This window comes from Phlebotomus argentipes, unplaced genomic scaffold, assembly GCF_947086385.1.
Source record: "Phlebotomus argentipes unplaced genomic scaffold, Phlebotomus argentipes genome assembly contig_39, whole genome shotgun sequence".
NCBI classification, from domain to species: domain Eukaryota; kingdom Metazoa; phylum Arthropoda; class Insecta; order Diptera; family Psychodidae; genus Phlebotomus; species Phlebotomus argentipes.
In genome coordinates this window covers 1,868,811-1,885,977 of record NW_026776182.1, presented here as the reverse complement: position 1 = coordinate 1,885,977, position 17,167 = coordinate 1,868,811, and the positions used below count along the sequence as shown (strand labels likewise).

Sequence of the window (17,167 nt, the reverse complement as noted above, 5' to 3'; positions counted from 1 at the left end):
CCGCCTGAGGAACTCACTCAACAGAGAAACTGCAAATTATGATGAGGGTTGCCACTCAACAATCAGATTTCTCAAACTTCCATTTATCCACCCATTTTGTTCGGTCAAATTGAAGAGTTTCTCTATTGCACATAACCAGAGACTGAATAACATCCTACAGTCTAAAACGCCCTAAAATTATCTCATATTTTCGAGAAGGATTGAGCGTAAGGATTTCGTGACATTCACCGCATTGAATCAACCATGCGATTCCAAATCCACTCCTTGCTAATTGGCTATAAACAATTTCAAATTGCGGCGTTATTGTTGTTTTATTTCCCGCTGTGATGTGCAAATTGATAAGCTCACACATTTTCAGATTAGAGTTTGAATGAAGGGTGTACAATTGACTAACGATAGGCATGAGGCACATCATATCATTTGCAATCGCTCCCTCATAACAGCATACTGAATAAGTGGGTGATTTTGTCGCCACTGCGACACGATTTGGTAATTGATTCAATTCATGTGAAAACGCCGAAAATTTAAGGGATGGGGAGGTCTCCTTGATGTGCTGTTTGGATGGTAAATTGCAGGAATTGATGTGCGGAATAGTAAACATAATTGTCTGCCACATGTGAATAAGGATGTATTTTCTTTTAACTGAATTAGACATAACATTGATAATCATCCCAAATTATATCTTTATCTCGATGAAATGATGCTATTTGGTTCTTCATGCCACCTTCATTGCACTGTATTTTGAGATTCTCGTTCACAGACATCGCGATGACTCATCCGGCGGGCTTAGAGAGGACAACCTGGAACATAGCCCACATTCCGGAAAATTGCCGCTGCAGCCGCACTTGTGAGGAAATTGCACGGAGACTGAGAAAATGATGGAAGAGATGTGGTGGAGCAGCAAGAAATTGTCGGTTGAGCTTCAAAGGTCAGAAAAATGGATAGCATGAAATTAAGTGGCGATCGTCACAGATATACATATAAAATAGCAATTAAATACTGACTCAATTGTGATTCGCTTCCCATAAGATCTTTCTCCATAGACGCCTGATGTCGAAGTTGCTCGAGACGTAACTGATTCTGTCTCTTCCACTTGGTCCTTCTATTCTGATACCATGTCTTAACTTGTGTTTCTGACAGATTCAACGAATCTGCCACATCACTGCGATCAGCCACAGATAAATATTTCTGACATCTGCAGGAAAAGGAAATTCCTGGTCAATTTATGTATCACTCTATTCCTTAAAGTAGAGCGAGTACCGGAATTTACGCTCTAGGAATGCTAGCTGAGCGTGTGTGAATGCAGTTCGTCGCCGTCGAGGCTTCCGACCAACTTTTCCATGCATGATACCCATATCAGAGCTAGTGGACACAATTGAAGTCGGTGGGAAGTTACCAGTGATGGTGGACTCAGGTGAGGAGCGATCCTCTATGTCAATTTCCATGTTCTCCTCATCTGTGCATCCTGACTGTTGGGACTCTGACCATGCAAGTTAGATGAGTTTATTATTATACCTTAATTTTTTGCTATTGTTTACCATTAATTCATTAAGTACTGGTCAGTTAATAAAAACAGTAATTACTAGGTAAAATCGAACTCATTAGAGGCAGTTCATTCATTCATTTGTGATAGGTCAAATGTTATGTGAGAGATTTCACAAGTGGTCAATTAGTACATTTCTCTATTACGAGCACAAATTAGAAGCAATTTATTATTATTACGACATAATTTAGTTGAAGAATTTCTGCAAAACATGAATATTTTCAATACAAACTATCCTTGTTGAACAATAACCCTTTATGTCGCGCATGAAAATCGTATAAATTTGTCACGTTCCACCACTCATGAGCAGAGGAAAAAGGAGGATCCATTAAAAATCCACATTACATGACAATGCATGAGTCGTTTTCCAATTAGGAGAAAAAATCTTAAATTCACACACTTTTCCTCTCTGCACCTTCAACAAAAGGGAGATTGAATAGAGGCAAGATGTGAGATTCTTCAAAAGGATAAGCCTTCCACTTGACTCGCAACGGATGTTGTGGAAAATACTAGCAAAATTTCGATTTCCCATTAAATTTCCTCTCTCTCATCCTTTTTTCGGATTCTCGAGTGTGTTCACGTGTTTATGCGGGAATACAATACACGTGTCTTTTAATATTGTTCCTTGATTCTTGGAAATCAATCAGGTTTTCTCTGTTTTATTGGCCAATTCATTGAAATGCACGTTCTCTATAGGGTGTAAATTGTAAACCCTCTGTATTTACAAACCTTCATTTGGATTATCTTGATGATTCATCAAGTGATTTCGGCGAGAGTCAATGAGGTCACCCAGGAGATCCCTGATAAGGAATGACTTTGAACTGTCTTGCATTGTGTTTTAGAAAAAGGAATCTTGCACTGGATATTGCACGAAACACCAAACAAATATTCTTAAATTCACTTTTCTTTATATATTCAAGAATCAGAACGCGAACTATTCACTCGGCGAGACAATTTACTAATGACGATAAAGTCATTTGATGAAATTGACTTTGGCTGGAAAAAAGGATTTCCATCTCTTTTTGCGCCTTTCCGCGATTTTCCTCATGTTTTCTTCAAAGTCTTCATAGCAGGATAATGTCGAAGGCGGAGTCAAGGATTTTGTGACCTTCCTATTGGTGCCGCGCAGATGTTTCGCATTTGTGGCGTGTGCCAATTGGAATCTAGCTAGAAGGAGAGAATGTTCACATGATGATAGCTTTGGGGATTTCATATAAAACGTAAAATCATTTTATTCAATTCACCCTCTCAGTTTTTAACATCGACATGTTCGAGAGCCAATAAACTAGCACCAACTAAGTAGAGAGAGCCCGTAATAAGGACATCAACATCTGTTTCACGGCCGTGCAAGCCATCCAAGTAGATAAAGGCATCTGAGACACTGCTAAGAACTTGAGAGTGCAGCTTCGATAGCCCATTTAATCCGTTCAAACCATACTTGGAGTGTTTCTCTGCGATAATATCAAACAAATCTTTCTCGTTTTTACGGCACTTTTCCAGAGCTTCATCTCTGCTTGTGAGAACGGACGTGTTATCAGTGGAATGATATTTGTTGGAGGCGATATTCGGTGTGAATAAAACTGTGCTGAAGGTAGCTATTTCGAGAAGTGTCTTTAGAAGTTTCTTGCTATCTCTGCACCCCGTCACGTTAAATATTAGGCACTTTGGATTATTGTTTTTAACTGTTTTGTCAGCGAACCACTCTGCACACACTTGAATACTCTCCACCGTATGTGCTCCGTCGAGAAAAATTCTCCGCTTATGAAAGGGAATCATCTGACATCTTCCTGGCCAACGGGTATTCTCAATTCCTAATGAGATTTCTTCAGAGATGCTTTTTACGAGATTCACTTTTCGTGGTAGACGCGTCAATCGATAATGCTGTAGCCAATCGTTGCTCAACTGAATTGCCAAAGATGTATTGAGTCGTTGGACTTTCGTCTCCACATTACTTCTGGGCATATGATTAAATGTGTACGTGGAGAAATCAGGAACCACAGTGAGAATAGCCTATAAATATAATACTCATTTATATCTAAGTACTGTAAAATCAAAAAATTTCCACTCACTTTCTTTTCTTGAGCTCGCTTTTCAATCACTTCGAGACATCCTGATGGTTGATTCACAGTGAAAACGTGCGATTTTGGCTTGATTATGCCTGCTTTTTGCCATGCAATCTCTTCAAGGGAATTTCCAAGGATATGTGTGTGGTCCAGACCAAGGGATGTAATTCCCACTGTTTTTGTGTGTCTCACGATATTTGTACAATCATATTCTCCGCCTATTCCCACTTCTACAATAGCCACATCCACGTTCTCCTCCAAAAAGACATTGAAAGCCATAATAGTGAGAAATTTGAAGTATGTGGGCATATCCTTATCGTGATCCTAAAAACATATAAAATTTGTGATTATACGTATATGTCAAGAACTTTTTCAAAATTGGAATTTTTAATATCAATATTCAAGGGAGATGCAGATAAAAGAACAGCAGCTTTTTCAAAATTATATTGAAAAAAAAAAATAAAATCAAAGTGTGAAAGCAAAAGTTTGCCAAACTCAGAGCTTTCGTGCAATTATCCACCCCTTTACTCATTCACCGCATATTTCAAGAGCACTCACTTGAGATTTACGCAGCTGGTTGTAAATACGCCAGAAGTACTTTACGAAGTTTTCTTCGCTGATAGGAATCCCATTGAGACGAATTCTCTCTGTAGCTGAGATGAGATGCGGTGAGCTGAAGAAACCCGTTCTGATGCCATGAGATTGCAAAATTGAATCTACGAGAGCACACGTTGAGCCCTAGAAGCACAAAAATATTTTCTTATCATCCGAAAATCTTAACTAAACACACATAAATTTTTATGCCGTAATCCAATAGAGATAATAAGTGGGATTAGTCTCTGGTGAGGGGGTAATTTAACGACATACATCATCGTGACCTTCTTCCCATTTCTTGATCTCTGTGAGAAGCGCAATTGATTGTGTTGAGATAGAGCAAGTCTGAATCATTTGCTGGAGCAATATTGACCCCATCCTGACCTGTCTGCAGATAATGCAACATTTTCTCCAACAATGTTGCGGATGTTTTCTTTTCACGATGGGTTCAATAGCTGTAAATAGGAGAGTGGCACAGATTGAGGATATATCATCACCTTTCCCTTTGTTCCCGCCACGTGGATCACAGACAGGGTATCCAGACGCTCAAGAGGAACACCAATTCGGTCCAAAAACTTTTCCGTCTCTTTGAATCGCAACGTCTCAGATTCATTGCTGTTCCTCACTGTTTGCTGGATGGTCTCAGCGTTGCTCTGAAGCGTATTGAGGGTCTTCACAGCCTCCTGGAAGACAGGAAACTCGTGTAGATTAAGCCCTCGATTAAACTTAATACAATCACTAGACGTCACATTTTACCTCATAATTTTCCACAATTGAGTGAGATTCAGATGCTATGTGAAGGCTTCTCACGATTCCTACACTTTTAGCCGCGTCGAAGACCATCTTCCGGCACCAGATGCTACTTCCCACAATGCTGAGCACTGAATGCATCACTAGAGCCACCAAAAACTCCCGCTCGCAAGCACACCACTTTTTACTCACAGACGCAATGATAGCTTTCGCACTTGTGACGTCCAGATCTCGCAGCGAACTGTCGCAGAAATTGTAGCTGAAAATCAGGCGGTGTCATAGTTCACTACCGATAATTTCTCCTTATCAAATAGAGCGTAATTTCTGCGATATTCAGTGAAATTTTGATGATTTCGAGTGACAAGAACGAGGAAAACAAACGCTTCGCGTTTCCTTTTCCTTCCAGCTTTACGGGCGACTGAAAGAGACAACCATATATGACTGCGGAATATATTCTGAAGTTGACAACATAATCACGTGGCTGGGTATACATCAAAACAAACAAGAAGTTTGGTTTTTACAAGCGTTTTTAAGCCTTGTCAGCCTAATATTCTGGTTTTCACTTAGAATTAAACTTAATTTTAAGTTATTTTCATCAAAGTGACTGGGGAAGTGGTATTTGCAATGGAATTGCTGATTGATTGTCCAGAGAATTCATCAAAATGCGACATTTCCCGGTATGAATCATTTTGGCAGTTATTTCGCTGATAAAGAGATTGATAACAATGATTTTCTTATCAAAATGTGTTGTATAACAAACCCCTAATTTGTTCCGCATATTTTGTAGATTGGGGGCATGCGAAGTATGCAAGAACATCGAAGCAAAATACACTTGTCCCAAGTGTGAGGTTAAGACGTGTTCCCTGGCATGTTTAAAGATCCACAAGAAAGAGCTGGAATGTGATGGGATCCGGGACAAAACACGCTATATACCACTAAAGAAGATGACCAACATGGATTACATGAGTGATTACAATTTTCTTGAAGGGTGTACGCGATTTGTACACGGTAGGAAGCGCTTAAATGACAAGAAATGGAGCAGAGACTTGCCTCAGCATTTGCAACGCCTACGAATGTTAACCCGGCAGCGTAAGACAATTCTCCAGTTTCTTGGGCGAAATTTCACCAGACGCAAATTGAACAGCACCTTCTATGATACCAAGAGTCGAAAGATATATTGGAGTGTGGAGTGGGTTTTTGTCAACGCAGAAAACAAGAGATTCATCGAGAAGAAATGCTCCGAGAAGGAGAGTGTAGGAAATTTACTGAAAAAGTATATTGACCTACAGCATCCTGATGCGACTCATTCTGAATTAGAGCACTACAGAAGTCGTGGTTTTGGGGGTATTAAAGTTATGTTGAAGTCTGAAGGGATAAAGTGCTGCGGCAACAAAGTCTACGAATTGGACCTGAGAAAATCTTTGGAGGAGAATCTCCAGAAGAAGACTATCATTGAATTTCCAACACTTTTGGTGATCTTTAAAGAATTGGAGGCAGAATACGACATTATCGAGACTGATGAGGAAGAGGATACATCGCCAAAGGAAGAACCTGGGGAGCATTCATCAAAAAAGGAAGAGGAATATAGTGCACGAACCAATTTCTTGTTCACTGACGAGAGCCTTTGGGACAAGCTTTCGGACGATGAGGAAAACAAACTGGAGAAATAGATTAAATTATTACATGATTACCAATATATTTCTTTGCTTCAATAATCCCTTTACTTGAAGACAAACGCGATTAATGAATACACCTCCCAAACTTGATGAATGATAGACTGAATAATGAATCGGGGCAACACATTCCGGTTTCAACGATGGCTTAGGACTGCCAGGACGTTACAGAATCCAAAAGTACAGCACGATGAAAATAAGCAAAACAAGTCCACAGACAGCCTTCACATACATGGATTTTCTGTTGAGATACGTGGCGTCTTTCTTGTACTTCTGCGACAGCATGGACAGATTTTGTGTCTTGGTGTCCAGCTCCGAGAGAACGGTGCCACGCTGGAGAACGTCATCGATATTCTGCACCATAATTCTCTGCACATCCTGCAGCTGTGTGTTGATCGTGTTGATATTGCGGCGGCGATCTGTGAGAGACTTCTTCGCCTTCTGGATGTATACATCGAACTCAATAAAGGCATAAGGTCTAGTCACGGAATTAACTTTCCGGCCGTAGTTTTTGTGAAATTCCTGCGCAATATCTTCCAAGTAGTTGAATGCCAGGCGCTTGGAGTACATTTTATCACATAGAACCAAGTAGCAGACCTCATTTTCTATTAAATAACTGGAAAAGAGACAGAGCAAAAATTACAACACAGACTGGAAAGACGTACTTCGCCGGGAACTTACTGGAATAAATACGGTCCAGTTTCTATGGTGCAGCGAGCCGGAGAGTGAGGGCCAAGCTTTCTGAACAGCATCTTTGCTTGATTCTGGTACTCAAGGACACTCCGACCGGACTGAAAGAGAGATCCGAAGGATTTCAGTGGCACTCCTATTGAAATTGAGGAACCTAAATATTTATTTACCTGTTCATCTTCCTGCATTGTCCCCACCAACGGCAATCCGTCGACCACACGGGCAATCATTGTCATCTGTGCCATTGTGAACTTCTTAACACTTTCCCTTTAATTTGGTAAATCTATCTCGGTGAATTTAGTGTAAAAATTTACGCAAAAATACTAGCAAATTTAAGCAATCGGAGGAAAACACGTCACGTCATTTTTCAAATTCTACACGTCACTTGACATCCAAGAGTTTCTTTTTGTTGCCGCAAGAGCATTCAATCTGCTATCTCTTTTAATTTCATAGGCATCCCGGCAAAGGAGAAATATAGTGATCTCGCTTTAGCATGACGATAAATTTTCACCTTTCAGAGGCTAGCGCAACTGTGTGCAATTTAGAGAAGCATTGGGTAAAAAATGAAAGTTCCAAGTTGGCAGTGTTCGTGAATAAGGCAAAATTCTCCAGTTTTCCGTCTTGTTCTGTGAATATTTGTTACTATTCCCACATAGTAGAATGTTTGTTTAAGTGATACTGTTGTGAGTAAGTTGCCCAACTAGCTAAATACACACGTTTCATTCATTTGCAAAAATCCACGAAGAGAAAATGTGTCACTGTGACAGCTGGTAGATTTACAAAAGAGAGAGGAAAATTTCTAAATTGTCCAAAAAATGGTCGTACTTTCTCATGGACGCCCTAGGCAGAATGCCGCTTTAGAGTGTTGCTTTGCTCCTTGAGTAGTCGGAGAAAAGGATAGTAGTGGAATTGGCTATTTTACAGTTGCATTTTCACCGTGTTTCTAGAGTTTGTCGGGCGAAGCAAAATGTCTTGGCAACCGGGGATTCCGCCCCAAGTTCCACCCCCTCATTCTACGCAGTCGGTGCCTCTGGCGCCTTTCAATCAGCAGCAGGTAAATTATACATGCAGTCTGACAAAAATGTCAACCAAGTAACGTGCTTTCTGGCGATGATAACTAATTAACCAGTAAAAGTGGATTATGCTAATGTCTCTGAATCAATTTTATGTCGCTTTTTATTGCTTAAATTTATTCTGTCGCTCTCCTCTTTCACTTTCCACCAAAACAGTCCGTGCACTTTGGCGAATTGCTCTAATTTTTGTGCGTTCCAACAGGATCCGTCACAACAGTGGCAACAGGCACCTCAGCAACCGGTAAATCCAGCTCCTGGACACCTGTGGCAAGGAAACAGTGGCAATCCTGGCTGGCAAGCCACCGTGCAACGTCAGCAACTGCCCGGTGGTTTTGCTACTCAAGTACCACATCAGCAAAGTAGCACGTCAAACAGTGGAGCGCCTTATCAGACCCACAACATGACTTCGAAGCACTTTCAGGCGGCGGACGGATTCGATAATCCGGGAGATGGCTGGGGTGACTGGGACTGGAACGATAATCAGCAGCAACCCGTACCACAGCAGACGTTCCAGCCCTTTCAGCAGATGCAGCAGCCTGCGCCAGTTCAGACACCAAATAACAACGTCAATAATTTCGCTGCTCCAGTCGTGAATCAATTTCAAATGCAACAAAATCCCGTCGTTCATCATGTAAATCAGAACATAATTGAAGACAGCTTTTCGACTGATCAGACGAGCTGGAATTGGAGCCTAGATACGAGTCAGAAAGCCTCGCCCCAGGCGGCTCCGTCTAGTAATTCACGAAACACTTTGACGGGCGCAGAAGTAGTAGAGAATCAACAATTGCCGGAGATAAATACATCCAGTCTACCTGATGATTCAAGAAATACTCAAGGAAACCTCCCCAACCCACTGTTAACGCGTGTCATGAAAAGTGACCATCAACTGACACCGCAGTGGTCGACGGAGAGTCAAATATCTCACTCCTCGAGCGATCGATCGGGTGAGAGTGAAAATCTCGATTCGAGGAGTAGCAATACAACCTCCGATGATCGCTCATTTTCTCCTAAGAAGACGGAGTACAATCACCAAGAGCCTGATAAGCTGGATGAGGCACTGATGGCACTGAATGTGTCAGTTCCACCGAAAATAGACGCATCCAAGAGTCCTCCTTTGATTGAGAGGCAAACCCAGTCACCGGGAGTGCTTTCCACGCCACCTCCAACTAATTTGCAACGGTCTTCACCGGCTCCACCACCTGCAGTAGCACCAATGCAACGACAGGCAGATAGGAATCCCTTCAAGAGATCTGGAATGGCAGTTCATAAGACGCTTCAATTTCAGACAGCACCCAAAGCAACAGTTTCCTTGGAGAACTTCTATCAACCCCCAATTGCTGCGAGTCAGGAGACGGTTAATCAGGAAAATTTAGTGCCGGACAATGCGGAAATCGTCCCAAAAATCAGCAATCAATATCCTGTAGTGCGTCCAGGGCCAGAAGTTGAGAATCATGAAATAGCGCCGAACAATGATCGCAATCAATTTTTGGAAACAGGGCATTTGGCCGAAGAAAACCTTGGTATCCCTGTTCCGGTGACGAATTCTCCTCCTTCAGAGGCAATTGATAGTTTACCTCCTCCCGGGCTCTCACGCTACGTTCTCGGAGAGCCGGAGGCAAGGTTCACCGGGGGAATAGATTTGCCAGAACCACCTCCAGGATTGGATCGAATGGTGCCTGGGACAGATTTGGCAAATGCATCAAATCTGAGCATGGAACGTCAAGCTGATGGGCAAGTGTCAAATTTGCTCTCGACGACAAATCGCCGAATAGTGCAGCAAGTGCCTGACAACACCTCGAGTTTACCAGAGAGAAATTTGTATTTGGCCTCTGGTGAAAGTGATTTGCAGCCACAGAGTCAACGTGTTGTGACAGGTGATGAAAGTGGAAGAGTTACGCATACTTTCACACCAATAGTTCAAGTTCAGCCACGGGATCATGAAATGGCTATCAATGATCAGAGGCGAGATCTTGAGATGGACGGAGAGAATCTGCAAGATGAGCCACAGCGACTGGACAGACTGCGAGACGAGCCAATCGAGGGGGCAAATACAGGAGATGATGATAACCAAGGAGGAAATTTGGCGGGCAATATCCCAACAGAAGCGGAATCTGTGGCCACGATTGACACTGGTCGCAAAGATGCATCAAATGTATCCACTTGCGATGACAGTGATAAGGATCGCAACTACTATAAGTCAGGAGGTCGGCGGGATGATCGAAGGAAGAACAAGGAACGATATGATTCCGAGGATTCGGAGTATGGTAGTGACCATGGCCGCCGACGGTATAGGGAGGGAAGCAATAGAGATGATCGATATGAGAGAGATCGCGATAAGTATGGACGATATGATAATCGAGAGGGGAGATATTCTTCCCGAGAGGAATACAATCGCCGTCGTGATGATCGTGATGATGTAGACAATAGGCGTGATGAGAAGGGCAGAAGATACAGGCGTGAATATGACAGAGAGAGGAGAGATGATCGACGTAAAGGTAAAGTCTTTTAATTATAATTGATGTGATTTAAAAATATTGACTATCGACTTTTTCTGTAGATGATCGATACAGAGATCGCGATGAGAAGGACCGCGATCGGCGACGCGGAAGGAAATATGATTACGATGATGATTACACGAGAAGAGACAGGGATCGAGATGTAGAGCGAGATAGAGGGGGAAGAGATGATCGCCGCAAAGGTGAATATGATCGAGTGAATAGAGTGAAAAATGATTTCAATGTTGATTCCTTTATAGATGATCGCTACAGAGAAAGAGATGATAAGGATCGTGATCGTAAGCGTGGTGATCGCAGATATGACTATGATGATGGTTATCACAGAAGTGGCAGCAGGAATACCGATCGTGAGCGAATGCGCGATAAGGATCCACGTTACAATCAGGGATATTATCAATCGGGTGAGAAAGAATCTATAACAATACCGGAAAAGTTGAAGTTATATGAACTGTGCTTGATGTTGTTTTAGGATACGGATATGACTACTCCTATTACTCTCAGCAACAAATGCAATACTACGAGGCACTTCGCAGGACCAATCCTCAGGCTTATGCTGAATGGTATCGAAAGTACTATGCTCAGATGCAGCCGCAAGTTGCTGCGAGTGATATCCCAACGGATGGGAGGGAATCTGTACATTCCGGACGCAGTTCAGCAAATGACAAGGAGCGGTATGTAGAGACTACTTTGTCGGATTTTCTGTTCTCCATTTTTACTCGTTTTTTTCTGTTACTGTGTCGTGTAATTCACTTTATTTTTGACCAATTACTGTGTATGTTGAAATTAACCCACACATCTAAATTGGAATGACACAAAAACAAGGTATATACAAAATGATAAAAAGAAACACATAAGAAAGTAATTGGTTCTTGCACACGTTGACACATACAAATCTTTCTACTAACATCACCTGAACTCATGATCATCAGAACTTGTAGATCTAAAGATAATGAGAATATCTGAATTGTATGGCATATATAAGAAAATCAACAAAAATTGAATATTGAATCAAGGTACAGTCGCTCGATGCAGCAATTCTATCAGCCACATGATTATCAGCGATCATTCAGTCAATCCAATAATTCCACTATCATGGATGGAAGCTATGTGGGTGGCAATTCCGGCGCTTTTCAGCAGCAACAGCAGCAGCCTTCATCGCTTCCGTATCAGCAGCCGCAATCGTTCTATGTACCGAATTCGGGTCGACAGTTTTATTCCCAAAGTGACTATTCCGAATCCAGGTGCTTGAGAAATCCATTTTATCTTATTATTCTTTTATCTATAAAAGTAAAAGAAGGTAGAAATGGGTTTAAGGGTAAATTGGTAGAAGTCTTTGTACTCTTCGCTCTCTGGGCCATTTAATTCATTGTGCTTTAATCGCTTAAATGCCTTCTTCATTTTAAACATACATATTTTCCTTGCTTGAAATTTTTTTTTTGATCTCTCAATGCTATGGTTGTTTCAATATCTTCAAGTATTATATATATTTTATATTTGGAAATACGGTTACATTGCTTATTGCCTTTTATTGCTAAATATCTGTGTAGTATAATATGACGAACTTTTACAGATACGACAATACATACAACTTGGAGAAGACTTCTGAAACTGAAGTGGCAAGATTGACGCCAAAGAAGTTCACAAACGAGCACACAAGTGCCTCATTGTCGGCTGCTGGATTGCTGGTATGCATTAAGCCACGCTATACAGCGTCAGGTGTGAGCAATTTAGTGAAAATCCTTAATGTGGGCGCAAATGATACCACAAGAAAACTGTTCCAAGCTTACCCGGGCCCACTGGTTCGTGGAACGACTCACAAGAAAACTGTTATTGAATTCTGTGAAGATCAAATACGCCTTGGACCACCGTCGGATATTTTGCGATCTCGCGGTAACTCCATGAGCAGTTTGTGTTCACAGCAATCTGCAAACAGATCTTCTTTCACACTACTTTGGAATTTACTGATTCTTCTCCTGAGACAAAATGGGGTGAATATGATTTATTATACAACACAGTCATTAGAACTATCATAAAATGACGATAATTTGATTTTTTAGATGGTGGTTGGAACAGATATTTCGGAACTTTTGATGAAAAACAAGACAGAATTCCCCTATGAACTTGATCAGTCCTCTGCATCCGCTAAGATTGCCAGTGGACGTAATTCAGTTCAATCTGATGCCAAGAAGTCCCGTGACAACAGTGATGCAGATGTTGATGAAAGTATTGATGAGGAAGATGTTCAGCAAAGTACTGCAGCGAAGTCTGTTTTTTCACCGGAAGAAGTCACTGACAAATTTCGCAACTATCTTCTCTATGGAAATGTAAATGAAGCCCTCGATTGGGCCACTGATAATAATTTATGGGGGCATGCTTTATTCCTTGCCTCAAAAGTCGATCGCAGATCTCATGCCAATGTTATGATGAAGTTTGCTAACAAGCTTCCGCTGAATGATCCTCTTCAAACACTTTATCAGCTTATGAGTCTACGTGCTCCATCTTCAGTGACGAGTGTTGTGGATGAGAAATGGGGAGATTGGCGTCCACATTTGGCTATGATAATATCAAACACGTCTCAAAAGCCTGAGCTCAACATAAAAGCTATCACAACTCTTGGGGATTCTCTGTACAATCGTGGAGATGTGTTTGGAGCGCACTTTTGCTATTTGATGGCGCAGGTGAATTTTGGAAAGTATCGAAATGTCAATCAGGATTCCACACTAATGTCGAATTCATCGACATCACCGCGTTTGGTGCTGCTTGGATCATCTCCATATCGCAGTTTCAAGCAATTTGCTACATCTGAAGCGATAATGATGACAGAAATCTATGAGTATGCTTGTACACTGAACGATGAGAAGTTCTCAGTGACGGAATTCCAGCCTTATAAGTACATCTTAGCATGTCGAATGATCGATTATGGGATGCAATTGAAGGCTTTGCTGTATATGGAGCAAATCTCTAGGCATATTCAGAAGGATCCTAGCAAATATGAAGCGACTTTCATTGAGAGAGTTTTTGCAATGGCAGATAGATTGAAGTACTACGATCCTATGCATGATAAATTGCTTGATGAGTCTTCAACGGATGCCCAGGAAGGAACTCAAGATGGACAGAATTGGCTTAATGATCTTCAATCTGTCCTGCGACAATTTAATGTGAGTAATATTAGGTAAATCATACAGAGGAAAAGTGTACCTTAAATTCGTATAAATTTCCTTTGCAGAGTGGAGTTTTGTCATATGAATCAAGTTCAATGCAGAATCTGGCTCAAAATACTTCAACAACATCAGTCCCTACTCCATATCCACAAGCTCAGAATGTGGATTTTTCAAAGACAGAAATCGATGAGCAGTTCAGAGAAATAAATCATCAATTCAATCAACTGAATCTACAGTATCAAGCTGATCAGCATAATCAGCCCATTTCGCTTGACTACTCGGCCCCAGTGATGAATCCGCCAGTTCCAGACTATCAGTCGCAACAACTGAACGATCCTTATCAAAATCAATATTCTTCTGTGCCGTATGGAAGTGTTGATCAAGGAAATCCGGTGACATCAATGGATAGTCCCAATTACTATGATCCATCTCAGTTTGGTGGTCAGCAGAATGCGGACAATTCATCAAGTTTTGACTACTATGGTCAGCAACAGCAACAGCAGCAGCAGCAGCAGTCAAATAGCGAGGTATAGTGATATTTCACGATATATTCAACTAACTTCTTGAGTCATTGCATTCTCTGTACATCTGATAAATCCCAAAATCATGAAACGAATCATCTCAAATCAAATTCGGACGCAGCCTCTTCCACCTCCGTCTGAAGCACTCTCACCCACAGAGGGCAAGAGTAGTGAGGATGTGCCTGAAATCGAAGAATTGCAAGAGTCACCTAAACGGCTTCAAAGACAGCCGGTGGAAGAAGTAAGTAGGTGTGTCCTCGTGTGTGACACTAACTCACATCCGTTGCGTGTGATTCGGCGCAAATCTTTGGCACTGCGACGTACTGAGAAGGTGGCTTTTCGTCAAGACAGCTTGGGTGGAGGGATGCAAATGAAGAAGGTGATCTATAATGGAACATATCCTATTGATGATCCCCTCTCGAGTCGCTTCGAGGCGGGATCAGGACTGGAATTGGTTCATCACATGGAAGATCAGATTGAAAGTGCTGAAACGGAGGGATTATCGATTCAGGACTTGATTGAAGATGAGAGCATTGAGATAAATTACGCGCGCATGAAATTAGAGTTTCAGAGAAGTTGCACGGAGTTTGAGACGTATTTGAAAAAGCGGGAAAGGAAGAAGAAAGAAAATTTTTGGCTAACATTTGATGTTGATACGTAGAACTATGGTGTCGCACCTGCTAAAGTCAGTAGATAGCAAACTAATACATATAACAAGTAAATTTTCCTCCAAATAAAAGCCTTTACATGGACACTGAATCAATTGTATACAAAGGTGTGTTTTTGCAACCAAAATAAAGTGGTTACAAATGAGGAAAATGGACTTATTCACTGTTTAGTTCTTTTTTTTCCTCAATTTTAGCAAATGAAAATTCAGTGATTTCCCGATTATTTGCTTCCCAACAGTCCCACTGTATTAACAGCTGACAAAATAATTTAGCTATTTCTGCTACAGAAGCACAACTAATAGGTGATTATTTTTGTTTCTGATTCTCTCTTTGTAGATGCCAAAACCACAAATAACAATGCCAAATTCTCTTTCAAACAAGCCCGGCTTCTATGACGAGACACCACAGGAGAGTGAGAGAAAGGCGAAAATGAGTGAAGCCGGAGGCAAGAATCAAATGGATAACAGTACGAAGAAGACTTCTGGAAAGGATGGAAAGCTTCCGGGACAGCAGAATAATCAATCGAGTGGCTGGTTTGGTGGCATTTGGGGAAAACTCTCATTAAAGCCCAAGAACCAAATGATACTACCTGATGATAAGAATCCCACGGTAATTTATTTATAATTTTTTTTTCTGTAATGAGTATTAAACAAATTACTTGGTTTTGTTCTTTGCAGATTGTTTGGGATCCGGATAAGAAGAAGTGGGTCAACACAGACGGTGATACTGATGAGACGGAGAGCTTCAGGCCTCCACCTAAGATGGCAGATTTGACTCCACAGTCTAATCATGAGTATTCAATACCACATCAAGAGAATCATCCGCCTCAGGTCGCTCAGGCTGTTCCGCAGAGCACTCCAGTTCTTGCTCCGACCCCAACAGCTGATGCTGCTCCAACGCTCAAGGGCAACAACAACTTGCAATCGAATATGTTTAAAATGCAGCGAAACAGAAGTAAGTGGTCTTCAGTGGAACGTAAGGAATTTCTTTAAATAATTCATTGGTTTTTTTTGCAGCTTTGAAGAATTCATATGTGGATGTCTTCAATCCCAGCGGTGCCCCAATGAAGCCAATTCAGCCGGTGATGGCACCCACACTGCCTTCAGTTCCGCAGACAGGCTTCTTTGTTCCTCAAACTGGAAGTGGTGCTACATCGGATCAAACAGATGTAAATTCTACATTTTATGATTCATGTTGAAATTACTAAATATTTATTTTTCTTGCAGAATACACCCCAATTTTATAATCCAAACCAATTTGGTAATTTTCAGCAGTAGCCAAGAATTTGCATAGAAGGATGTAAGACGGAATATTTTAACACTTATTATAATAATCGTAAGATATAAGACATACTACGTAGAGAGGAAGGTTGTATTTGAATTTGAATGCGTGTCAATGGTTGGGGTGATTTTTGTAGACCATAATAATATATATATATTGATCTAACATAATATCTATTTCAACTGAACTGGTAAAGACTTGATAAATAATCCACAAATCAGTCGAATTTAGTAGACACCTCTTTTGTGATTTGAAGAACGTTTCGTTAGCCCGAAAATAAAGATTTGAAGTATTAGGAGTAGGGATGGCAGGGAGGGTTAATCCTGCATAAATATATTGATTTAAAAATGTTTCTGTGACGATTGGCGAAACGTGTGAATTTTGGATGTCTATTAATTTGATTCTCTTTGGAAGTGAGACGACGAAAGGGAATGTTGATTTCTTAAATATTGTCATAATTTGCATATACCCATTGTTGTTTACAATATTTTGTTTAAATATGATCAGAATGAAAAAAAAAGATAATTGTTTCTGTAATCTTAATGTAAATGCTTCTGTTGAGATATATGATTTTTCCTCCTATAAATTGTGTACAAGTTATTAATCTGTAGATAGCACTGGGTGGAAAGTTTAT

At 41.0% G+C, this 17,167-nt stretch overlaps 5 protein-coding genes across 8 annotated transcripts; 2 read left to right on the top strand and 3 right to left on the bottom strand.

The window, feature by feature from the left end:
• Positions 1 to 612: 612 nt before the first annotated feature.
• On the bottom strand, positions 613 to 2,395 carry LOC132263869 (homeobox protein ceh-1). Its single transcript, XM_059763868.1, has 4 exons — positions 2,273 to 2,395; positions 1,261 to 1,480; positions 1,005 to 1,195; positions 613 to 920 (listed from the first exon to the last, which is right to left on the bottom strand). Exons 1-4 carry the CDS (start codon positions 2,373 to 2,375, stop codon positions 787 to 789), a joined length of 648 nt encoding a protein of 215 aa, XP_059619851.1. The 5' UTR covers positions 2,376 to 2,395; the 3' UTR covers positions 613 to 786.
• Positions 2,396 to 2,484: 89 nt separating this feature from the next.
• LOC132263866 (folylpolyglutamate synthase, mitochondrial) lies at positions 2,485 to 5,224 on the bottom strand. Of its 2 annotated transcripts, none has more exons than XM_059763865.1 (6): positions 4,957 to 5,224; positions 4,698 to 4,883; positions 4,165 to 4,344; positions 3,613 to 3,930; positions 2,788 to 3,553; positions 2,485 to 2,710 (listed from the first exon to the last, which is right to left on the bottom strand). In XM_059763865.1, the coding sequence occupies exons 1-5, from the start codon at positions 5,089 to 5,091 to the stop codon at positions 2,792 to 2,794; spliced, it is 1,581 nt and encodes a 526-aa protein (XP_059619848.1). In that variant the 5' UTR covers positions 5,092 to 5,224; the 3' UTR covers positions 2,485 to 2,710; positions 2,788 to 2,791. The 2 variants fall into 2 exon arrangements, with proteins under 2 accessions (XP_059619848.1, XP_059619847.1); XM_059763864.1 differs by having other exon boundaries at positions 2,485 to 2,706; positions 4,957 to 5,201.
• A 204-nt stretch (positions 5,225 to 5,428) lies between these two features.
• On the top strand, positions 5,429 to 6,626 carry LOC132263868 (box C/D snoRNA protein 1). Its single transcript, XM_059763867.1, has 2 exons — positions 5,429 to 5,627; positions 5,738 to 6,626. Exons 1-2 carry the CDS (start codon positions 5,575 to 5,577, stop codon positions 6,618 to 6,620), a joined length of 936 nt encoding a protein of 311 aa, XP_059619850.1. The 5' UTR covers positions 5,429 to 5,574; the 3' UTR covers positions 6,621 to 6,626.
• Positions 6,627 to 6,779: 153 nt separating this feature from the next.
• On the bottom strand, positions 6,780 to 7,726 carry LOC132263870 (vesicle-trafficking protein SEC22b-B). The gene is made up of 3 exons (XM_059763869.1): positions 7,484 to 7,726; positions 7,305 to 7,414; positions 6,780 to 7,239 (listed from the first exon to the last, which is right to left on the bottom strand). The coding sequence occupies exons 1-3, from the start codon at positions 7,556 to 7,558 to the stop codon at positions 6,789 to 6,791; spliced, it is 636 nt and encodes a 211-aa protein (XP_059619852.1). The 5' UTR covers positions 7,559 to 7,726; the 3' UTR covers positions 6,780 to 6,788.
• Positions 7,727 to 7,783: 57 nt separating this feature from the next.
• Positions 7,784 to 16,550, top strand: LOC132263865 (protein transport protein Sec16A). 3 transcript variants are annotated; one of them, XM_059763860.1, is made up of 15 exons: positions 7,784 to 8,000; positions 8,261 to 8,367; positions 8,589 to 10,881; positions 10,944 to 11,084; positions 11,142 to 11,303; positions 11,372 to 11,573; positions 11,916 to 12,143; positions 12,473 to 12,890; positions 12,960 to 14,060; positions 14,129 to 14,590; positions 14,706 to 14,825; positions 15,589 to 15,861; positions 15,930 to 16,206; positions 16,269 to 16,420; positions 16,479 to 16,550. In XM_059763860.1, exons 2-15 carry the CDS (start codon positions 8,281 to 8,283, stop codon positions 16,527 to 16,529), a joined length of 5,967 nt encoding a protein of 1,988 aa, XP_059619843.1. In that variant the 5' UTR covers positions 7,784 to 8,000; positions 8,261 to 8,280; the 3' UTR covers positions 16,530 to 16,550. The 3 variants fall into 3 exon arrangements, with proteins under 3 accessions (XP_059619843.1, XP_059619845.1, XP_059619844.1); XM_059763862.1 differs by lacking the exon at positions 11,916 to 12,143 and having other exon boundaries at positions 7,785 to 8,000; XM_059763861.1 differs by lacking the exon at positions 14,706 to 14,825 and having other exon boundaries at positions 7,785 to 8,000.
• The last annotated feature ends 617 nt before the right edge of the window (positions 16,551 to 17,167 follow it).